The 24,295-nt window shown below is 39.9% G+C and overlaps 2 protein-coding genes across 4 annotated transcripts; one reads left to right on the top strand and one right to left on the bottom strand.

Annotated features, from left to right (window-relative positions):
* The first annotated feature begins 56 nt into the window (after positions 1-56).
* Positions 57-21,134, top strand: znf185 (zinc finger protein 185 with LIM domain). 2 transcript variants are annotated; one of them, XM_061277053.1, is made up of 32 exons: positions 57-199; positions 902-956; positions 2,022-2,142; positions 2,480-2,575; positions 2,667-2,693; positions 2,811-2,867; positions 3,586-3,627; positions 3,705-3,776; positions 3,876-3,956; positions 4,046-4,102; positions 4,639-4,722; positions 4,801-5,082; positions 5,973-6,038; positions 6,263-6,343; positions 6,564-6,638; positions 6,971-7,045; positions 8,147-8,200; positions 8,409-8,462; positions 8,835-8,885; positions 8,981-9,025; positions 9,648-9,689; positions 10,867-10,932; positions 11,072-11,143; positions 11,268-11,330; positions 11,553-11,645; positions 11,823-11,870; positions 12,404-12,442; positions 18,582-18,635; positions 18,712-18,786; positions 18,886-18,906; positions 19,291-19,393; positions 20,321-21,134. In XM_061277053.1, the coding sequence occupies exons 2-32, from the start codon at positions 947-949 to the stop codon at positions 20,420-20,422; spliced, it is 2,208 nt and encodes a 735-aa protein (XP_061133037.1). In that variant the 5' UTR covers positions 57-199; positions 902-946; the 3' UTR covers positions 20,423-21,134. The 2 variants fall into 2 exon arrangements, with proteins under 2 accessions (XP_061133037.1, XP_061133043.1); XM_061277059.1 differs by lacking the exons at positions 12,404-12,442; positions 18,582-18,635; positions 18,712-18,786; ... (1 more) ...; positions 19,291-19,393; positions 20,321-21,134 and adding an exon at positions 12,199-12,381.
* Positions 21,135-21,383: 249 nt separating this feature from the next.
* fut11 (fucosyltransferase 11 (alpha (1,3) fucosyltransferase)) lies at positions 21,384-24,189 on the bottom strand. 2 transcript variants are annotated; one of them, XM_061277091.1, is made up of 6 exons: positions 23,995-24,189; positions 23,748-23,812; positions 23,477-23,652; positions 22,972-23,352; positions 22,036-22,658; positions 21,384-21,866 (listed from the first exon to the last, which is right to left on the bottom strand). In XM_061277091.1, the coding sequence occupies exons 3-6, from the start codon at positions 23,648-23,650 to the stop codon at positions 21,716-21,718; spliced, it is 1,329 nt and encodes a 442-aa protein (XP_061133075.1). In that variant the 5' UTR covers positions 23,651-23,652; positions 23,748-23,812; positions 23,995-24,189; the 3' UTR covers positions 21,384-21,715. The 2 variants fall into 2 exon arrangements, with proteins under 2 accessions (XP_061133075.1, XP_061133066.1); XM_061277082.1 differs by having other exon boundaries at positions 23,477-23,812; positions 23,995-24,188.
* Between the last annotated feature and the right edge of the window lie 106 nt (positions 24,190-24,295).

Below are 24,295 nucleotides of genomic sequence, written 5' to 3'. Positions count from 1 at the left end.
ACAGTGCTCCACCCCACACATTTTACACTCCTTGACTGGCTCAGCTTGTTAGAGCTAACGCCCGTACCTGTAGCTCTAGACACCTGTCAGAAACAAGAACGCACAAACATAGACACACACACACACTCACTTTCCAGCTGACACATTGAGCGGGACACTACACTGCTACGAGCCCATCTGGATAACTAAGAGAGACCAGGTCTGTCATTTTTGATCATTTCCTGATTGAAGTCATCTGTCAATCTGTAATTTTTTTTAGTCAATGTTTGCCATGATAATTTTCTAGCTGTTCCTTGCCACGAATGCTTGTTTATGAAGTTGCCTGTTCTGTTCCTTTGCGCCGCTTAAGCACACTTCATTAATCATTGATGATTTTGTACGGGCAGGTCTCTTAAACCTTGGACAAATATGTCTTTTGAGGCCCCTGTGTATTTACTTGCACTAATTAGTGTGGCAGGAAACATAAGATTCTGACGGAGTGACGTTTTCATGTCGTATTTGCTCAAGGAATTTCACCGAATTTTCTCAGTAAGGAGACTTTCACAAGTCATTTTTGAAAATGTTCTTGTATTTTGTCTGGAAATGAGGTTAAAGGGTTGGCCGCTTCAGAAGACGTTTAACACAAATCATTGTCATGTTTTTTTTTTTTCCGTAGAATATTCGTTGATATTCAGTCAATAGCATTTTTTCGTTTTTTTTTTTTTCTCGAGGAAGTGGTAAGACAGGCTCGTCCACATGTCTGAAGGATGAGTAAGGAATTCCTTTCCGAGTGTGTTCTTTTTGGAGGAAGGGAACAAAGCGTGGGAAGGCTGATTCCTATCAAAACAGCCATTTGTTGGTTAATCTGTACAATTTCTCGTTTCTGTCCTCCTTATCTGAAAATGTCGTGTGCATTTTTCAGGTGGCCTGATAAGAACCAGTCGAAGACGCGAGAGAAAATCCAACCATGGCAACCGGTGAGTAGGAAGAAAGTGTCTTGCCCAATAATGGGTCATCACAGGGCGTGGCTCTCAGACAATGGTATTGTCTCATTGTTTGAATTGTATGCAACTGGAACATCCATTCTTTGGCTAATATCCAGCCTCAGAAGTAAAATACTGTTAGTTATGAATTATTTTGATTTTTGCATTACCATTTGCCGAAGGTGTCCAACAGGGTTCCGTACTTGGTCCAACACCTTTTAACATGTGCAATTAATAATCCATGCTGTTGGTAACCTTAACCATTTGTATGTCTACCTTCTTGCGTCACACTGCCATGTGTACAGACAAGTTTTACTAACATTCAAAATGCATAATTTTCAACAGAAAACCTCACACAAATTGAGACCCCCAGCAATATTCTGTTTGTTTAATTTCTCACTTTCTACAAATAACTGGGAATCTGGCTCGAAGGTTCACTTCCATTTGAAAACCACATTAACACGCTCTAAAGTTAGTTGGGCTTTCCTTCCTTACGTAAATACTTGTAAATACCAATTTTGCCACACCGCTTCTTGTTAAAATGACTCCCCTTGTAATCTGAAGCCCTTCTGGCGCAGTGTGCAGGGTTTGACAACTAATTTTCACGAGTGGCTGATGGTCATAGTGTTTTACAAAAATGTAGCGGTTACAGGCAAGCGCAGCTTGTGAGTAGCCTTCTGGTTAGCACGTCTGTTTTATAAACTCACTGATTCAATTATGAATTCTGGCCTGCATGTTTTGTATCGCCTGGTACTTTGACTTCAAAACAAAACATGCATGATGAGTTCATTGAAGACAAAATTCTCCATTGGGGTGAATGTGAGATGAATTGTTGTTAGTCTCTATGCACGCCTTCTTCAACTGAAGAGTATTATTTTTGACAAACCACTTGACCATTTTTATTTCATTTATTTATACAGATGGAGAGACATTCCTTTAACAAGGTTAATGTTTATGATAGTGGGTGTTGTTAGGTGCAAAAATACATTCAAATTGCACCATGCTGTGGGGAAGTGTAATAATAAATACATAATAGTAAGTCTCTTGTTTTATATTCAGAGGGGGAAAAAGCAACTGTTTTCCGTACCACCAAAGTCAGGACAAAGCTGAAGGATGACCTCAGCTGGATGAACCGCGGCAGTGAACTTGAGGAGGTTCAACTTGCAGAAGAGAAGCCATGGTAAGTTATAAGCCTCTAATTATACTGTATTTATTTATGAATTTATTTATTTATTCATTTAAATGAAAATGAAATTAAAATCACGCAATACAGATTTTATCATGCATTGTAATCTTTAGCTATGGCATTTTAGAAAAAAAAGGTGCCTGTTGCTGAACCTAGCCAATAATCTATAAATGTTATGAAACTTATTACTATATGAATTATTAGGTTATTGATATTCCGAAAAACTGATTTGCTAAAGAAAAAACAAAGGCAGATTCTGAATCAACGCAAAATAAAATATAGTCGATACAACACTTCATCTATGAACTTAAGTCATTGTGTGTTTATGCAGGATGGCAGAATTAAGGGCCCGGCGTCAAAATGGAGCGGCAACCAGTCCAGTGTCTTCACCCACTTCCACTGCACCACCGAAGTCTGACAGTCAAAAGTAAAAAAAAGAATTGTAAATTACCATAATGCATTTCATAACTTGGAAAACACGACGTGATACTGATATTAAGTCTCTTTTTTGTACTTAGATCACCATCTTCGGGATTCATGATCAAGTAAGTCAAAGACGGCTGCAAATATGGCAGAACTAAATAATAAATAATAAAAAATATACAATTAGATGGTCAATTTGTGAAAATTGGATTGACCCGCAATTTTTGTTGTTGCTACAGAGGTGTTTTCAACAAGACTTCTTCATCTTCTACAAGTACTACTTCCAATGGCATTAGGTAAGGCTTGCAGTTCTGATGAATACACTTACTGGTCACAGCATTGGGTCCACCATGCAGGCACAATCTGATACCAGTCAATACTCAAGAGATGTAAAATGCAACAAATCATAGACCTTGACAAGGTACATCCTTTTTTTAGGATGTAAAATCAATAAAAACTCAGCAGAAGTAATAAACTTACCTGTTGACTGCAAATGCTGATAATTCCAAGTCGCTTCTGAATTTTCCTCCCATCGCTCGGCTTATGTTTGCTAGTCTTACAGTATTTTCAGTTGGGCACTTTTTCCCTCCATTTCCTGATATGGATATTCCGTCATAAAGTCAGCAAATCCTCTGGATTTGCTAACCCAGTGCTGATTCCAAAGAGATTGAACTAAAACAAGCGCATTGGGCTGAGGATTTGACCCACCACATTGGGTCAACATTTTGATTCAACAATGTACATCCTCTCCAAATCTGTTGTGTATAGTAAACTCGGCGTAGGGGAAATTACTTCCAACATTTCGGACCAGCTTGAGAGTCTGTAAATACTAGAGGGGCCACAATCCACCTGGAAGGTCATAAAATTATTATTGAATTTTCAAGTGTACTGCAAAAAAAAAAAAGCACCATCCTTTTTGCCAGCAAAATTGTTTACACCTCTACTGCTACTCCAACGTACTCAGTAAAGGATCTTGTGATGATAGCTTTTCGTTGGTTTGTTGTGTTTTGGCAGCGGGACATCGAAAGTCACCAATAGCCATTACGAAGGCAACAAGTAAGCTCACTAAGATGTTGTATTGACTGTGTGACAAATGTGAATATGTTATCGTGAGACATGTGTGTGGTCTGTAGCACTCTCCACACGGAGAAGCCCTCCACCCAGAAGGTGGACAGCAAGATTAGCAGCGAGGAGCAGTTGAAACGGTGGGACACGCACGTGCACACATGCACACGCTGTTCAATTTAAACCTTACCTGCTAAGAGATTGCATTAACGCCACATTGGCTCCTTTTTTTTTTTCAGCACGGCAGCAGCCAGCAAAGTTCTGAACAAATCTGCCGCCAAAGAACGGTCTTATGTTCTCTCTGCCGCTAAGAAATTTGAGTACGTCCCGACTTTCTGCAGCTTTGAGAAAGGAGTGCTTGCATGTTCTGCTCTCATACGTCTCTATGTATTCACCCCGTAACACACAGGTCTCAAGCAGCTGAAAATTCAGTGGCTAAAGAATCACCACCATATGTAGCAAAAAGGTAAATAGCAACTATTAAAAAGTAAAATACGATCCATTTAAGTTTTTTTTCTTCAGAAGAATTGTTCACATCCATTTCCCCCATAATGCAAAGTGAACTTTGTTACTTTGTTCAGAGTGATATTATATTAATGTCATGTCACGCCTGATGACAACGGTTTGAACACAAGTTTTGATTGACGTTTGAGAATGTGTTCACCCGCCAAGTTTGAAATGGCCTAGGTGCCACAAGATAGCAGCAAAGCACTACTTTTGTCAAAAGGAAACTGTACAACTCACATACTCCTTTGTCACAAAAATGGAACCAAAGTGATGCCTTAGCCTGAGCATAAAAACAGTTATTTTTCATAAAGGTTCCAAACAAAAAATGCTTCAACCCCAGAATGATATACTATCATGATGCTTTTCAACTTTGGAGGTCCCAATATAGTTTAAAAAGATTAATAGCATGAGTATGAACGTGTGTCACATTGCAGAGATGCAATGACTGCCTCAAATGCTTATATGTATGTCCATGTGTGTGGGTCACATATTCAGGGTGGAGATCGCAGATGTGTACCCCCCTGTCCCTCCCATCACATCCATCACGTCTGTGCCAGAACCACCCAAGACTCAAAACATGTAAATACTCGGCCAAGCGTCTGCATTAAGCGGTCTTCCCTTGCTGTCAAGTTGTCTGATTGACTGTCTTTTTAACAGCATTACCACTTCGAGTGAAAAGACAGCGGTCGTCACTGTTAATAAGCCTCCAAAGGTGGAGTTGGCCCCCCCTGAACCCATCAAACAAGACCCCCCTCCGGTTTTGGCTGTGAACAAGAACCTGTCTGAAGACATGAAAATGGATAATGTGGCTGCTCCCCTCCCTGAACTCATTGCCGATTATCTTCACGTTTCCGCCGGTTCAGAAGACGATGATTCGGGGCTTGCCGACACTCATCTCGTCACAATCACTGAAGAGCCAGAACTTTTGGAAAACTCAAGGTCAGAAATCTAAATTAGTTATGATTCTAGCTGCAGGTCACAGGACACAACCTGAATGTTACATTTGTAGTCTCACCTTCACAATCAAATAAGTATAAGAACCCTTGATGGATTAATTTCATAATGTTTTTATTATTGTGGTTGTAAATTTTACATAGGTGTCAAAATGCCTTGAAAGCGGTTTCCAATATTATGCACATCAGAACTAGTTACATATAGTCATAAGATACAATGTAATATTGTATTTGCAGCTAGATGTTAGCAGCAGGACATGTGCCTTCAAAAGTTAAGAGGAGCTCAAATTCAGTTTGCTGTGTAACTACTCATTCACTATCAGCCCAGTTAAATTTGACTTTTGATTGACATAACCTATATGTCAATAGTAGTAAATATTAATCTTTGACGTTAGTTGGTTAAAGGTCAAAGTGCAATTTAAGTTCATCATGAAAATTCCCCCAAAAGCTGAATATGCCTCACTTATTGTGAATAGCGTATAGCTTATTATTGCATTGTATTTTTCAGTTTTTTTAGAAGGCCTTGCTACTTGTGATGTTCTTCAACACCCCAATTTTGAAATAATTCATGCAATATTATTGAAAGAATTGGAGCATAGATCGGTTTAAATTGAAATAAAGTGGTCGTTATGCAAATCAGAACTGTGCTGCCAAGTGCCAGGGCTCAGAGTGAGAAACGAGACAGTGTATTTTCTTGTATTGTGCTGCAAAGGCTTTATTGGGTAAAATTTCGATTTCAGTGAGTGCCATATGAAGGATTAATTATGTTATGTGCAGTATTTCAATGGTATTTCAGTGGTATGCTTGCATTCCACCTCGACAAACATGTCAAGGAGACTTTGACGTGGAATTCCATGCCTTATCTTATCTTCGCAGCTCCAGAGTTGAAACACTTACCGCCCTGTATGAAAACCTTATTCCAGACGAAGTCAACTCAACCAGGTATGGGCGGCAACACCTTCCTCAATACGTAATGTGCAAATATTTTTGCAGTCTTTGTTTGAGTAGCTTCAAAGAAAAAAAAAAGGTTGCTTCTTCTAAACTTGTCACCTGTTCATAGTTGGAAGCAACAAACAAAAAATAAAAACTTTCCTTTGACTCTAACATGTTATGTTTAAGCTTCACTTGCCATCTGATGAGATTTCTTTTCTTCGTTTTTCCTTCAGCCTGAAGTATGATGAGCCAGTGCTGGCAGAGGAAGAGGAAGAGGAAGAGGAAGACTCAGCGGACACTCGCTCAGAGGAAGGGTACACAACTAAAGCTACTTTCTTATTCATTTCATTGCCGCGTTGGCAAGAAGCCACCTGATGGCACTTGGCCACTGTGTTCACTTCAAAGGAGTCAAATCTCTTACAGCTAGCTAAAAATACCTGTCAAGAGTCAGTTCCAAATTAGACACTCAAGAGATAAAAATATGCATGCGTGTGTCAAAGTAGGTTCACTAATCAATTTCCTTAATGTCAACAGAAAAGAACAGGATCCAATTCCAGCATTCCGCAGCTATGAAGCAAGGACAGAGGATCTCTCGAATCTCAGTTCTAGGTTTGTTAAAAAACACACTGTCAGTAAAATGAAAGACATCAAGGTTGTTTTAGAAGATGAATCACAAGGTGGCACTGTTGAGCTTCTTATACTTCAACGATTGCATTCCGTCACTCTGCTCTGAAATCTATGATCTGTTTACTTATTGCATTAATGCTGCACAACACAACACAAAATTACATAATATTATGTAATATTATGTATGGTAACTTCTCTTATTCAATGTCACTTGCCGGGATCAGTACAAAAACCACACAAACACACACTCCATACCATAGTGATTTCTATTTATTTCTGCTGTTATTTTTACTGTTATCTTTCCGCCTCCACAGTCAAGAAGACCTCGAAGAGCTTGTTCCCCCCAGCCCTGTACATTGGAGTCAGGATCTACACTCTAAATTTGAAAGGTACAAGAAGAGGAGCCAAAAGAAAATCAATTTTTACTATGTTCCAAATCAGTGAACTCTTTGTCAGTGGCAGCGTATTTCCATATTGTGCAAGTCGAATGCAAAGCTTTGCACTGCTCTGTATTTCATATCCGGCAAAAACCAGTGGTAGCTCAAATGAATGCAATCTCAAAAGAAACATGGAGTGAGAGAAATTGTTGCAAAAGCGTTTGGTCTCCATCTGTGTCTTACAATAGCGTTGGATTTTTCACTATAGTTGGAGTGCAATTCTTAAAAAAGGTCATTACGAGTTGTGTCATGAAGTAAATTACAGTGCTCAAACAACTAACCTTTCTCCTTCTGCATGGATTGAAAGCAATCAGCGATAGCTTAAAGCAGTGCTTCTCAAATAGTGGGGCGCGCCCCCCTTGGGGGGCGCGGTGCTATTCCTGGGGGGGCGCGTGTGACCCTGGGGAACAGGCTTTTTTTTTGGCAGTACTAGAATAAAGTGTAATTGCGCGTTTACTACAGCAGGGGGCAGTGGCGCTCTCATTGTTACTTCTGTCACGTTTGCGACAGTGCAACGTTTTACGACTTACAAGACAAGTTAGGATAGTCACGGTGGGGAGGGGGGGCGCGAATAGTTTTCTTCTTGCTAGGGGGGGGCGTAACAGAAAATAATTGAGAAGCACTGGCTTAAAGAGAGGCTATGTTGATGTGATGGTGAATACCAACATGGTGGAACTATACAGGTGGAAAAGTGAAAATGAAATTATACTTGTTGAAAATGCATTACAGCCATTCAGTTTTGTTGAAGCCCATTAGTCTTGTATTTCATGCCATCTCTGAGCGTGAAATATAAATTCAGAAATGAAAGTTTCTTGAAGCCGACACTTAGAAAAAGGAGAACATCTTACCTGCGCCACTGAAAGTAGAAGCGAGTGTTCGATTCCGATGGAGTATCTCTGCTTTGTCTCCGTCGGCCTCAGATGTACCCCATGAGTTAGACTGAAAACAATCCATTTAGATGTAATCACAGGGCTACCTGGTAGGAAATGTGTTTTGATCTGATGACTTGTGCAATAACCACGACTGACTCTGATGTGTCTCTCTGCCCATCAGCAACACAGAGTCTGTCACTATAACCACCCAGACTGTAACCGTTCCTGAGAAGAGGTATTGGAAAATACACACGTACACAAAATCTTTCCTGCCCTGGTTTGCAGGCTAGTCAAATGCCTGCAAGTCTGTCAGTACTTTCAATGTATGTAAATAGTGCATGAGAAGAACCACAGTAACCTTTGCCTGCCCTCTTTTCTCCGCTCATCACGTGATGGATGCGCTTCCTCGCTCCTTTCCTCTCCATCTTGCCATCACTGTGCAGTGAGGAGCGGGACCTCTTGACCTCACATGTGACTACCACAGTAACAGAGTTCAGGTAGCTTGACTTGCCTTTACTGGGCTTGTTTGATTTGATATGGTGAAAAGCTCGGCGATGTTTCTTTGTGTTTATTTATAGTACAGTGGCGAAGATGAAATGTAATACTGAGGATTTTGGTCACATTTGGATCATTTTCATTCGAGTTAAAAAAAGAACATGTCAAACAAAATTATGAAATCACAGAGTAATCGTGTTTGTAAATCGTGATTTCAAAATCAATCCAAGTCATAATTTTTTCCTACCCCTTAGTTCATTTAAGTTTCTGTTTACAATTCATACCGCATTACTTCTTTCCATTAAGAGTCAGTGTGACACTAGACGTATCGTGCTAACAATTGAGAGTGAAATCAGTGTGAAATTGTGTTTCAGCTCGACTGATCCATTTGATCCGTACCCGATAGGGAGCACATCCCCAAACAGGTAATCATATTGCTTTGGGAGCTGTGACAGTTTTGCAGCTCTCGTCATGCATTATGCAGCGCAATATGATTACGAGTCCCCTTTCTCTCCTGCAGCTCTTCTGACCTGCAACAGCCCCTCTCAGATATTTCCATCAACAGGTACAGAAGGGATCACACAAATTGCGCCGTTTTCTATTGGGATTGCTGTTTGTGCTGCTATTGTGAGCAGATAAACAAGTCATGATTGCGATGCAGCGGTTTCATTGTGGATAGGATTGTAATCAGATGCTATCATGCGCAAATTTGTTCCGATCGGAATTAATCAAATAATTACAATTAAATTGACTATATTTATAGAGAAAACCCTCAAAGTTTAACACAATGCTTTCAGTGATGTCACATAAAACCTTTATTAGATGGACAAGCATTATTTATCACTGCGTTATTGTTGAGGTTTGTAAAATCTTATCATTTCTGCATAATTTTACCGCTCGTAATTTTACTTTACCATCCCTAGTACTTTCTGTGGTGACATCATAAAAATACAACAAAACAAAGTGTTGTTCATTATTTTTTTTAAAACATAACTTTTGAGGTTTCACGGTATATTTTATTTCGATTTTCAAAACAAGCTAATGAACCCGTTAATTTTGATCAATTCCCAGTATAAAATCGTATTGTAGAAAATCCAATTAATCCTCGTGAGAATTCTGTTTACTCTGCCGGGTAAGAATTTAATCAATCGTGCTTATAATTTCATTTCAAATGTTATCACCTTCAGTTCATCACACACTGTCATGGAGAGGAAAGAGCCAGAGATCACGTAAGTTTTTAAATCTACAGTAAGCCAACACCCAGCAAGCTCTTAAAGTATGCCTTCATTTATTATAATTAATCCAATAACTTTCATTATTAAATGCATATTTCTTTGAACTATCACATATTTTTACAATGTGGTGACATAAATTAGTAAATGAATTTGAAATGATTAATGACCAAAGTAACTTAAGGCCGTTAGAGTTGATTCAATATTGTTTGATGGCTAAAATAATTAATCATCTTAGTGTACCAGTGCTAGAAGCCAAGTTAAATTGTTGTCCTCTAAGGTGATTTGAATATGTTATTCAACTAAATAAGGGCTAGGATATAACATAAAGATCTCCGCTCTATATTCCATCCGTCCGTCCGTCCATTTTCTGTAGCGATACGACACCCATCGGCCAGTCACAAGCCACATGACTAACAACGATTCACACCCACGAGATTCTAACCTCAAACCGCAGAACACATTAATCACTGCTAGGTTGCTGTGGTACCCACCATAGTTAATGGTTACATAATTACAATTGATAATTGCCCTTTCTTGTAATTATTGTCAATTTTACCAGTATAATAAATATATGGAAAACTAGTTTTGAGGTCATGGGAAAACAAACACACAATCTAGGACTTCTTCCATATAATCCAAAATAATGTTTCATTAGCTAAAAATGTTGGAAATTTATGGCACTGTCATTATGTCACCAATTTCAGTCATGCCCCTTCACAAAACCAAAGAACGGGTGACATCATCTTCCCAAACTGTTTTTCCACAGTCACACTGTGAGTGGTACAATAAGTAAGACAATAACCTGAGTAAGCACTTTAAATGGATGACCAATCCGTTCTTTACCGAAGCGTTACATTTATTTATCATTTATTGTCTGACTAATTTAGTATTGAATTGTATTCTGCTAGATATTGGACTTGACATCAGCCTCAAAAACCCATATTGATACCCTTTTGAGAAAAATATAACCTTTACCAATCCACCCAAATGGCTCCTCAGCTCACATTTTGAGTTTCGACCCACCAGTTGCAAATCACTGAGGTCTGAACCGAAATTCAAACCCAGAACATTTGACTGTGAGACAGACCCGCTGATAACATGCTTCCTACCCCTGTCAACATGTCTCATTTCATTCATTAACTGCATTTTTGTGCATGTGCTTGCTAACAAGTATGAACAACCGGGTCCTGGAATCGTTGGCGGAGGAAGTCATCCCCATCGACACCACCGCCACAAGGTATTCGCCCGCTGAATGTGTAACGAATACGTGAGTGAGCGCCGGGATCGGCGCGAATCCATTTCTTAAACAATGCACTTATTTTGTCTTTCCGCTCCATGTGCCGCGACTCCTCCATCACGGCTCGCCTCCTCTTCAGCCTAAGCACTCACCGGTCGTGGGCGCGCACGTGGGAAACCACAACGCCTCTGCAGACCACCACACAAGAGAGGTGATGACACACTTCGATTTACTCTCACGCCTCCACTCCATGTTCTCCGGCGTGTTCCGTTCAGTTCTCCCCTGGCCCATTGTGCACTAAAAGCCTTTCAATGTATGTATGTGTTCTCACTCAGACAAGAGGCTCCGGGGGTTGGCCAACAGGAGGAACAACATACTCTGGTTATGTTTGAGAGAAAGTAAGTCACCTTTGAAGGAGGGCTGGGGGCTATCTTACTCTTCCACTGACCGAGGCTTTTTTGGCATGACCCCTTTGCTCATTGAGCCAGAATACATTGTGCAGACGTGCTGATAAAAATAGGTTGGATATCAGATATGTACTTGTCACAAGCGTGGTCAACATGTGGCTTTTTCCTCCTTCCGCGTATAAAATGTGAATCCCTGTCGTCATGTGTCTTTAGGTCCCAAGAAAATGACTCGCCTTGGGACAAGTGGACGTCCCCGTCCATGTATACCATCACTAGCACTATGGAGGAAGAAGAGGAGGAGGAGAGGTAGTCATTTCCCCATGGCGGAGCTCATTAGCTGCAAATTAAATCCATTTTTTCACTTTTTGCCATTCTCGCAGGATTTATGAGTGTGTGGAAATTAAGAGGCTGTCAAGCATTTAATTGAAAACAAGCTAAACCTAAGTGGAAACTTAACTTACATAATGCTGATGTGTTTTGTAGCCCAGAGGACTCGCAGATGCACACAGTCACAACCATCACCACCATCAGGTAGGAAATGGAAGAGTCTTCAAACTTGGATACTCTCCAGGAGAATTAATGGGAATCAGTGGGCAGGGAAGGGAAATACTCTGAAATCAAAAATCAAACAAATACACCCTGCATGTGTCAGATGGGTTTGATTTTCAATCTTGGGATTGCGCTGGTCAAAAGCAAATTTTAATCATTTAACCATTCACGTGTATTGAACCATATTTTTAATGCTGCTTTTAAAAATGGCTTTATTGTTTTTGTAGCACATCGGGTTTTTGAGATACTCCCATCTTTTTGTTTGCGCAATCCGGATTTGACCATGTTGTAATTTATCGCTACGTTTCAGAAAAACAAACAAACTCCATCTTTGGGTCAAGACAAACTCAAGTGACAGAATTGTGAAAATGACCCACATGGTCAATAAATCCCTGGCCTCTGCAGAGAAGACTTAGAAAAAAGAAAACAAAGTCCCTGTTTACTGGAACGTGTCCAGCATATTGACGGCTCCGTCCGACAGTGAAAGTCTAATCCGGCTGGCTTTCATATTCCAGGGAGACCTACGGTGAACAGGAGGGGTCGACGATGGATCGGTGAGTTCATGATCTTGTGAAAGTTTGGTCTGTTTGCTCTGCTGGTCGTCTGGTACGCGCTTGCCATCAAAGCTCTTTTATCAGTCTGCTGAGGCTGAACAACAATGTTGTTTGCTCTTAAGGATCATTTCACGTTTACTTTAGCACATTAGAGTCGAATTTACTTTGAGAATTCTCCTATTTGCATGTGAAGCTAAACAAAACGAACAAACGTATTGGGTCATTACAAATGGAGAAAGTGAAGGAATCCCACTAAACCTCAGGGCTGGGACGACTTTTTTAATCATTATTTTTAATGCCCTGTGATTGGCTGCGAACCAGCCCTGAGTATAGTCAACCTTCCACCCTAAGAAAGCTGGGGTAGGCTTTTAAATGGTTCTTTTTAATTACCCCCCAAATAAACAAAAAACAGTAATCCCTCGTTTATCGCAGGAGATCCGTTCCAAAAAAGTAGAAACGCTAGATGTATTATTGAGAAATTTAAACACCATTCTATTGAAATTTCCGACACGTAGTGGTTCATGTTGGCCGCTAGAGGGCATGGGTGTATTGTAAGTTAATTGTGTGAAGGCGAAGGCCTTCACACATATGTTATTCTACACCATTCTCTATTATTATTATTATTATTGTGTGAAGGCGAAGGCCTTCACACATATGTTATTCTACACCATTCTCTATTATTATTATTATTATTATTATTATTCTTCTATTTTATTCTCCACACTTTTTTGACACGTTTCATCTTCCACATAATTCATCCGATTCACTCCATTCCACTTTTCACGTATTCCAAATATTCACGACATGAGCGCTTATATTTTTCTCGTTCCGAAAATTTTCCGATTCCGCAAAATTCCCAAAATTCCGACAAATTTTTCCCCATTCATTCTTAATGGCACATTCGACATTTCACATTTACGTCGTTCCAATTTGAAATTCACATCATTCAGCACATTCTAATCACATTCGGAAGGATTCTCAACATTCCCAAAATTCCCAAATTCGAAAATTTCTCGTTTTCACGTTCAAAATTCCGACAAATTTTCACAAAATTTCGTTTTTCACCTCTAACTTCTACATTTTTCAACCGATTCAACTCGTTCCAACTTTCAACTGTTCATCTTTTGCCTACCTATTCCACAACGTCCCACTTACCAAAAACTTCACATCTTTTATTTTGAAATTCAACCAAAATTCTCTAAAATTTCATTTTTCTACTCTAATTTCTACATTTTTCAACCGATTCAACCCATTCCAACTTTCAACTGTTCATCATTTTTCTACCTATTCCACAACTTCCCACTTACCAAAAGCTTCACATCTTTTATTTTGAAATTCACACCCAATTCCTTTTCCCTTCTCATTTCTACATTTTTCAACCGATTCAACCCATTCCAACTTTCAACTGTTCATCATTTTTCTACCTATTCCACAACTTTCCACTTACCAAAAACTTCACATCTTTTATTTTGAAATTCACACCCAATTTCCTTTTCCCTTCTCATTTCTACATTTTTCAACCGATTCAACCCATTCCAACTTTCAACTGTTCATCATTTTTCTACCGATTCCACAACTTCCCACTTACCAAAAGCTTCACATCTTTTATTTTGAAATTCACACCCAATTCCTTTTCCCTTCTCATTTCTACATTTTTCAACCGATTCAACCCATTCCAACTTTCAACTGTTCATCATTTTTCTACCTATTCCACAACTTCCCACTTACCAAAAACTTCACATCTTTTATTTTGAAATTCACACCCAATTCTCCAATATTTCCTTTTCTCCTTCTCATTTCTACATTTTTCAACCGATTCAACCCATTCCAACTTTCAACTGTTCATCATTTTTCTACCTATTCCACAACTTCCCACGTCCCAAAAACTTAACATCTTTTATTTTGAAATTCCCACCCAATTCCTTTTTCCCTTCTCATTTCTACATTTTTCAACCGATTCAACCCATTCCAACTTTCAACTGTTCATCATTTTTCTACCTATTCCACAACTTCCCACTTACCAAAAACTTCACATCTTTTATTTTGAAATTCACACCCAATTCCTTTTTCCCTTCTCATTTCTACATTTTTCAACCGATTCTTCTCATTTCTACATTTTTCAACCGATTCAACCCATTCCAACTTTCAACTGTTCATCATTTTTCTACCTATTCCACAACTTCCCACGTCCCAAAAACTTCACATCTTTTATTTTGAAATTCCCACCCAATTCCTTTTTCCCTTCTCATTTCTACATTTTTCAACCGATTCAACCCATTCCAACTTTCAACTGTTCATCATTTTTCTACCTATTCCACAACTTCCCACTTACCAAAAACTTCACATCTTTTATTTTGAAATTCACACCCAATTCCTTTTTCCCTTCTCATTTCTACATTTTTCAACCGATTCAACCCATTCCAAATTTATTCACTTAATTCACCTTATTCTTCCCACATTCACTCCCATTCACCCCCACTTCCACTATGCTTACACAATTCAACCCTTGACCCCCAATTCCAGTGTGGCGGCCATCTTGGATGACCCTGAAGTGCCACCAATGAACCCAGAATGAACCGGAAGTGCCCAAAATCAAACCGAAAGTGACCCCAAATAGACCGGAAGTGACCTCAGGTAAACCGGAAGTGACCCCAAATCAAACCGGAAGTGACCCCAAATGTACCGGAAGTGACCTTTTTAGACCGGAAATGACCCCTAATAAACCGGAAGTGACCTCAGACGAACCGGAAGTGACCCAAATTAAACCGGAAGTGACCCAAATAAACCGGAAGTGACCCCAAATAGACCGGAAGTGACCCCAAATAGACCGGAAGTGACCTCTGGTAAACCGGAAGTGACCCCAAATCAAACCGGAAGTGACCACAAATGAACCGGAAGTGACCTTTTTAGACCAGAAATGACCCCAAATAAACCGGAAGTGACCTCAGCTAAACCGGAAGTGACCTGTTTTAAACCGGAAGTGACCCAAATAAACCGGAAGTGACCCAAACTAGACCGGAAGTGACCCGAATCAAGCCGGAAGTGACCTTATTTCAACACTAAGTGCCCCAAATAGCTACATTTGCGCTAACGTCTTCGTTTTTTGTCCGATTTAACCCGTTTCAACATTTTTACCCCAAAAGTGAACCTCCTGAGGCCGTTTTTTTTGGTTTTGTTCCAAATTTAGAAAGATTTTGGCGCAATTGCTTTTTTTTATTTTCCCATTCATTCTCTATGGGGATTCAACATTTGCTCTAACTTCTACATTTTTTAACTGATTCAACCCGTTCCAACTTTCAACTGTTCATCTTTTGCCTACCTATTCCACAACTTCCCACTTACCAACAATTCCAAATTTAAAATTCAACCAAATTCTCCAAAATTTCCTTTTTCTACTCTAACTTCTACATTTTTCTACCGATTCAACCCATTCCAACTTTCAACTGTTCATCTTTTGCCTACCTATTCCACAACTTCCCACTTACCAAATATTCCAAACTTTCAATTTTGAAATTCACCACAAATTCTCCAAATATTCTACATTTCTCAAGTAATTCAACACGTTTCAACATCGTTCGGCAGCATTCCCCGAAAAAGTTATTCATACATTTCGCCTTCACACGCAATTTCTCCAGAAATTGCAAAATTCTAGTTATTCTTCTATTTTATTCTCCACACTTTTTTGACACGTTTCAGCTTCCACATAATTCATCCGATTCACTCCATTCCACTTTTCACGTATTCCAAATATTCACGCGACGAGCGCTTCCATTTTTCTCGTTCCGAAAATTTTCCGTTTCCGCAAAATTCCCCAAATTCCGACAAATTTTTCCCCATTCATTCTTAATGGCACATTCGACATTTCACATTTACGTCGTTCCAATTTGAAATTCACATCATTCAGCACATTCTAATCACATTCGGAAGGATTCTCGACATTCCCAAAATTCCCAAATTCGAAAATTTCACGTTTTCACGTTAAAAATTCCGACAAATTTCCACAAAATTTCGTTTTTCAGCTCTAACTTCTACATTTTTCAACCGATTCAACTCGTTCCAACTTTCAACTGTTCATCTTTTGCCTACCTATTCCACAACGTCCCACTTACCAAAAACTTCACATCTTTTATTTTGAAATTCAACCAAAATTCTCTAAAATTTCGTTTTTCTACTCTAATTTCTACATTTTTCAACCGATTCAACCCATTCCAACTTTCAACTGTTCATTATTTTTCTACCGATTCCACAACTTCCCACTTACCAAAAGCTTCACATCTTTTATTTTGAAATTCACACCCAATTCCTTTTCCCTTCTCATTTCTACATTTTTCAACCGATTCAACCCATTCCAACTTTCAACTGTTCATAATTTTTCTACCTATTCCACAACTTCCCACTTACCAAAAACTTCACATCTTTTATTTTGAAATTCACACCCAATTTCCTTTTCCCTTCTCATTTCTACATTTTTCAACCGATTCAACCCATTCCAACTTTCAACTGTTCATCATTTTTCTACCTATTCCACAACTTCCCACTTACCAAAAACTTCACATCTTTTATTTTGAAATTCAACCAAAATTCTTTCAAATTCCGTTTTTGTACTCTAATTTCTACATTTTTCAACCGATTCAACCCATTCCAACTTTCAACTGTTCATCATTTTTCTACCTATTCCACAACTTCCCAAAAACATCACATCTTTTATTTTGAAATTCACACCCAATTCCTTTTTCCCTTCTCATTTCTACATTTTTCAACCGATTCAACCCATTCCAACTTTCAACTGTTCATCATTTTTCTACCTATTCCACAACTTCCCACTTACCAAAAACTTCACATCTTTTATTTTGAAATTCACACCCAATTCCCTTTTCCCTTCTCATTTCTACATTTTTCAACCGATTCAATCCATTCCAACTTTCAACTGTTCATCATTTTTCTACCTATTCCACAACTTCCCACTTACCAAAAACTTCACATCTTTTATTTTGAAATTCACACTCAATTCCCTTTTCCCTTCTCATTTCTACATTTTTCAACCGATTCAACCCATTCCAACTTTCAACTGTTCATCATTTTTCTACCTATTCCACAACTTCCCACTTACAGAAAACTTCACATCTTTTATTTTGAAATTCACACCCAATTCCCTTTTCCCTTCTCATTTCTACATTTTTCAACCGATTCAACCCATTCCAACTTTCAACTGTTCATCATTTTTCGACCTATTCCACAACTTCCCAAAACCTTCACATCTTTTATTTTGAAATTCACACCCAATTCCTTTTTCCCTTCTCATTTCTACATTTTTCAACCGATTCAACCCATTCCAACTTTCAACTGTTCATCATTTTTCGACCTATTCCACAACTTCCCACTTACCAAAAACTTGACATCTTTTATTTTGAAATTCGCCACAAATTCTCCAAATATTCTACATTTCTCAAGTAATTCAACACGTTTCAACATCGTTCGGCAGCATTCCCTGAAGAAGTTATTCATACATTTCGCCTTCACACGCAATTTCTCCAGAAATTGCAAAATTCTAGTTAGAAGTATGGTTTACCTTGACTCCTTGACACTTCTTCCCTCACGTGTGGCCGGCTGCTGACCTCCCACGACTCCTCAGTTACGCAGTCCGCAGTGACGCGAGACACCCCGTGCCAACAGCGTGTATTTAAACGCTGTTTTCCCGTCACTTATTAACCCGCGAAATAGCAAATACGCAATAGGTGAAGCGCAACGTAGCGAGGGATCATTGTATATATAAAAAAGTGACAGGTAGCCTATTTTTGCAAAATTGTCAAATTTATTAATATTCTATGTGCAAAAAAACAAACAAGCATTTAATCAAATTTCTTTCTATTTTCGTCAGCCTCCCCACTATGGTGAATTTTTTTCTCGTTTCTCCCACACAATTACAATTCCGCAGATGTCAGATTACTGATGCGAATTAAAGGTGTCGCTTTGTCAAACATCTCGCCATCAAGCAGCACGACATTAACACGCATTGACAGAAAATAATTATCTTCCCGAGCTGCAGTGAGCAGATGCAGTGTGTGCATGTGGCATGTGTGCATAATCGCTGTCACTCATGGGTGAGCGATGAGACTAACGATGCCCTCTTTGACACCAGGACCGTGCTAGTGGAGGCCCCGCGAACCCCCACGCCAGAAGCCGACACCAAAAAGTGAGAATGCTTTCAATCAAAGTGATAACTAATATCCACGTTGTCTGAGTTCATCTTTATCCCGCGTATGTTTAAGGCCCTTTGTGTACGTGAAGGAATATGTCGATACCACCGAGATGTCCTCCCATAATGCCACGGGCTCACTCAATAGGTACTGTGCAGTATCTCTTACTTATGCTATTGATCAGAAATACTGTTGATGAATGACTTTGGCCTGCATCCTGATGTCTTCTGTCTATGTCTCTTCCAGGTGGTCCTCTTCCTACTCTAGGTAATGTAGGAAAATAATATATTAAATTGTGCATCACATTTGTGTGTCATGACTAGAATTGCAAATTGTCTTCACTTTTAATATCTTTTTTTAATTTTTTATATTTGACCAGTTTTTACCCGTCTGATTTGAAAATGAGTTATTTGTCAGTTTGTTTTGTAGCTTTTACTGTATATAATTTGAGGTGCTCATACATTTATTTGGGTTGACAGTCATAATGGCCCTCCGAAAGAAGCTATGACTACAATGCGGCCTGCGAAAAAAATGAGTTAGACATCCCTGCACTAGAAGAAGCAACACAATGTCGATGGACAAAAAAACCAATTATTATCCATCCTTCCTATGACTATTAAAATGTTTGTGTGCATGTGTGTGTCCCTGCAGCTCTGTCTCCTCCCCCTGCACGTACTGTGGACAGCTGGTGGGCAGCGATGCCAAGATCACCATCGAGCACCTAAACATTGACTGCCACCCGCATTGTTTCAAGGTACTTTTGCATCATTTATGTGACGTCTTACACCGTAAAAATGTGCCTTTCCTATTTTCAAAAACATGTTTGGTGGAAAAGACGTATCATTCTATGTTTGCAAAGAAGAATCATTCAAAGTAGGAATAAATCAATAAATAAGAATTCATAGCACAGTTTGACACAAAGACTGCAAAGAGGAAAAAAAAGTTTTTTCTCGGCTAGTGACTTCTTAGCGACCCAGCTGGTTGCTTGCCAACCTTACGACCACAGTAAGATTCCGTGGCACATGCAGAGGTATACAAATAAAATAAAACTGCGTTGAATCACTTGGAGGTCATGGGGAAAAATAGAACGACTGGCCCCTTTTAACGTCAAAGATACGATTCGTTTACTCCACTCTGCCAGCAGCCGATCATATTGTACTCTGCTTAGTCGTCTCGTCTGCTCATTACCTCTGCTCATATTGAAACCTCAACTTTTCAAAATCACTGTACCGATAATCAGTCCTTACCTAGCAGGGACTTAAATTGCAGGACGCATACGAGTTATGGTTGCCCTTGGGGGCCCGGTTATAATGATGATACCATACAAAACTATCATTGGTAGGGGTGTAATGATACATCAAAAATCATAGTTCGGTTGAGGAGACTTTGAAATAATTGGAAACATTTTAAGATAGTTTAAAAATATGTGTTGTTCGGTATGGACCTTGGTTTTGTGGTTCGGTTCATGTTCAGTTTAGTAAGATTAATTAACCTAAGGTTCCTCAGGTTAATTGAGGGAACTACATTTTCCATAGGCGTGCATGTGAGTGTGACTAATTGCACCATGATCTATCCCTGCTTATTATTATTCATGTCGTCATGAGTGTTTTGAGGCGAAGAAATTAGCAATTAAAATATTTTTACAAAGACGTTTTGTAATAACACCCTGGCTATTTCTCAGTGTGCCTCATGCTGGAAGCCGATGGGAGACCTCATCGACAATATGTTCCTGCATGGAGGCAAAGTCCACTGTGAAAGCTGCTACGCCGCAACCTTCGATTGATCGCAGCGGCTCTTCATTTGCATTTAAAGTGAGAAGCAGCCTTCTTCCAACAAGTTTGGACGGCTTCAATGCAAGAAGGATGGAGGTTTAGGGTGAGCCAAGAGACTGTAACGAGCAATAAAAATAATTACTTTAGATTCTTTTCACGCAAGGCAAGATTTCTATTGGCAAAACAGGTTTGTGCACTTCTTCCTACTGGTGAATGTGTAACTTAAGGATTTGTATCCACAGCAAACACAATTGAGCCCAAATCTATTTGTATGTGGCCAATTTTTGTGTTCAAATTTCCATTTGTTGAATGGGTATCATTTTAGTTGGAAATAACACAACTGGCAAAAAAACTCTCAAGAGAAAATGCAATTGCCATTTGCTCATTTCCATTAGTTTGTCCAATTCCAATTCAAATCCTTTTTCAGTAGATGCACAAGATATGTTTAAATAATAGCCCATAAAACTGTTCAAGTGTTTGAAGTTCAAAAAAAAATAATTACATTTTATAGTCTAAAACTCGGTCAGAGTATGGATCATTTTGGGCTTAACTGCAAATAGAATTCAATAACACTGCCACTATGGGGTACAATATATTTACTTTGCTTAAATATGACTTCTTACAAAATACCATTCTAAACACACTGATTTAAAACAAAACGTTTCATATTTCCGATGCTTCTATACAAAATAAAACATTTATCCTGGTATACAAATGTAACAAGTATAGTGTGCTCATTTGGGTGCTGTAAAGTAAAAAAAAAAAAAATAAATCAGCTAAATCCAATTGCACATATTGCATCACGTCATACAATTGGGAGCAAATTGGTAAAATATCAGCCAAGTAACACAGTTTCTTTGCATTGTCACGTAAAACATTGGCATAGCAAACCATTGGGCTACTAAGAAAGAGGAAAAAAGGCTAATTAAGTCCAGTGGCTTCTGTCCTGATTGTCCTCAGATCCCCCCCCCCCCCCCCCCCCCACACACACACACACTTGGCACACAGAATTTAAGCTTGGCTTCACTCCAATGCAAACATGTCCGCCCCTGAGAATTATAACACCCCTACAGAGCATATTTTGCCACACACAGTTTAAAGTTAATACTCAGCACTGTGGCATGATTGAACTGAAAATATTTGGCTTATGAGAATCACATTATATATAAAAAAAAAAAGCAGTTCAGGGCGCAGGTGCAAATACGGGCCATGCTTTGTTCCCGCATTATAAAAAAATAAAGTCTGTGGAGCACATCTGGACTCCTGGATGTCCTCCATCCTCCTTGGCCTGTTTAAGGCCAACGTCAGTGTTTGCCTCGAGCTCGGCTCACTGCGATTCTTTGGATGTGCTTCCACAACAGCGCAGGATCCGATTCGTTGGCTCTTATGAGAGACTCTAGGCCCTCCGCTTGGTCCAGACTCTGCCAGTAGTCCTGAGGCCACATTTGCAACCATCTGCAGACAGATTTGTCTAAATTAGAACCTTTGCAGGTGATGTTTAAATTAGATGCAGGCATAATAAATTAAGATATTAGGTGATCAATAAATTAGTAACAAAGTAAATTGATAATATATTGATATGTTTTGAATGAGGAAAAGAATTAAATCAATTGAAGTGACTCACCCATCATCTGCAGGCAGGTCTTGTACTTCTCCGTAGCCTGGGCTGGGCAAAGGGCATCCCATGTGAGCGTTGGTAGCCATCTTTGGTTTTGGAGACGGGTTTGTCTTTGGGGCTTTTCTATGGGCTCGCTCCGCAGCCAGCCGCGTGTTTTCCTGGTCACACACGTAGCACTCAAATCCATTCAAGTAGTTGGGTTTGGTCATGTCATTCACCCCCCATTCGCGGGTCTCCAAAGCCTCCAGCAAACGAGCATTAGTGACGCTCTGGATGTTTTTGAACTCCAAATATTTGCCATATTCATCATCATTCTCATCTAGAAAGTTGAGGAAGTCAGCCAGAGCTTTCGGTGACGGGAAGTCGTCGATGATGATGACCGAGTGGTTGTTGGGCATCCAGTCTGCCACAGCGGGAGAGCCCCGGTACACGGGGACGCAGCCTTGGTGGAGGGGCCGCCATAGCTTCTCAGTCATGTAATCTGTGCAGCGGCCGTTCTCTAATGCCAAGTGGAACTTGTAGCGGCCCACAAATCTCATGAAGGAAGCCTCCTCACCGGTGGCTGTAGACGTGTCTTCGAGATGTGCGGGCAGAGCTTTGTTGTTCAGACATTTGCCATAGGAATCCACCTGAGGGAAAAATGCTAAAGTGAGTTGAGCTTCATTCAGACAAAAGTTGTGCTTTGCCACAACTTGGTGGTTTGTTGAAGTAAGTTGAGGAGCTTCATTCAGTGTGTTTTGTCAGTGAAGTAATTAAAGTGTTTCAAGTTTGCCTTTATTTCTGCATAAGCCTAATACAGGATAATTCAGGGCTTGTTTGTCAAAAAATACACAGAAGACCTGGAAAAAATAATTGCATAGTGGGAATCGCATTATCGAGGGTGAAAAGAAATTGGGTTATTTTTAAAATCATTCAGCCATATTGTACTCTTGTGCGTATTACCTCAATGTACTTCATAAGTTCTCGGACATATCTGTCTCTGTCAGAGGGTACGTCACAATGAGACTGCATGTAGAGTACGGGGGCCAAGCCTTTCAGCCTCAGCTGGTTCTTCTCCTTCAGGGACACCACCGTTGGCTCCAGCAGGTAGCTCAGAGACGGCAGCCACTGCAGGGTCAAAGGGTAGTCGGACTCCCGGCGGAACGTGGCGGTGTAGTTAAACATTCTGATGCCCGGCCCATGCGAGAGGAGGTAGTTATTCATGGGGGACTCCTCATGGAACAAAGCCCACGTTTGGTGGCGGAGGCGTGGGAGCGGTGCTTCATAGGCCCGGAAGTCCGTCCCGTAGAAAATGATGGCTGATGTCCTTTTGTACAGCTTGACCTTACAATCAAAAAAATCAAAAGCTTAGTGCTGCCACAATGTTGAACACACAAATTACTTTAAAGAATACATAAGTAAAACATAGATGAACGCATAATAGGCATCATTTGAGAATCACTGATACCTTGTGGTTACTTGTGGCCAGACAGGACGATGTGGCACAGTCTATTCGTTCAGTATCTCCAGGAAAATGTGGGAATAAGACTCCACTCCACCAAAGGATAATGGGCAACTCCTTGTTGCTGCGATGGTCTTGGTTGCCAGGTCCACGGTACAAACTTCCCGGAGCAAACTCCATGTCTGCAAGAACACTCTGGGGTTTAAAATGTGCCTGCTCCACTGCATCATAGGGCACCATGACATGTTCATCTGAGAAGGAGGCGAAGGACACCCACACCCAGCACAGGACGCCAAACAGACCAAAACATATACAGGACACCAGCCTGCCTCTTCTTGCCATCTGAAAGAAGAAAAAAGCAGCATAGGCGTGAGAGACAAACATTATTTATACTGCGCTCTCGAGCCACATGGCTTCCTGAATGTGATTATACAAATGTGAGGTTTTGATATCCACCGCTAAAACTAAATAAGTACAGAACACACACTGTTACAGCGCAGGGAAAACAAATATGCACTTCTTACCTTTGTTACCGTTTGAAACGCATAGAAATTCCGTACTCTTACTACTTCAAATGTGGGATTTAATATATTGGGTTAAAGTTATTGTAGGGAAGCAGTAACGGGATGCTGCTTGGTGACATCGAACGATGGATGCAGCTGGAGGAAAAAAACAACACATTCTTCTTCTACGCGTGTGTGTTGGTTCTTTTCATCGGGCACCTCAGAAGCAGTAGAGCAGCACAGCGCCATCTACAGTTGGAAGGCGGTAGAAAAACTAATCGTTAAAAATGAACAATTACAAGTTAAATGTATGCGTTGAAAT

This window comes from Syngnathus typhle, linkage group LG1 (genome assembly GCF_033458585.1).
Source record: "Syngnathus typhle isolate RoL2023-S1 ecotype Sweden linkage group LG1, RoL_Styp_1.0, whole genome shotgun sequence".
NCBI lineage: Eukaryota > Metazoa > Chordata > Actinopteri > Syngnathiformes > Syngnathidae > Syngnathus > Syngnathus typhle.
Note: the sequence above shows the minus strand (reverse complement) of the source record. Positions and strands in the feature narration are given on the sequence as shown.

Coding starts and splice junctions, on each gene's coding strand:
- fut11 (XM_061277082.1), bottom strand. CDS start 23,812: ATGGCAAGAAGAGGCAGGCTGGTGTCCTGTATATGTTTTGGTCTGTTT. Junction 23,353..23,476: donor TGGCCACAAGTAACCACAAG/GTATCAGTGATT, acceptor TTTGATTGTAAG/GTCAAGCTGTACAAAAGGAC. Junction 22,659..22,971: donor AACTTATGAAGTACATTGAG/GTAATACGCACA, acceptor TTTTTCCCTCAG/GTGGATTCCTATGGCAAATG.
- znf185 (XM_061277053.1), top strand. Junction 7,046..8,146: donor CTACACTCTAAATTTGAAAG/GTACAAGAAGAG, acceptor TCTGCCCATCAG/CAACACAGAGTCTGTCACTA. Junction 18,636..18,711: donor CCAGAAGCCGACACCAAAAA/GTGAGAATGCTT, acceptor CGTATGTTTAAG/GCCCTTTGTGTACGTGAAGG.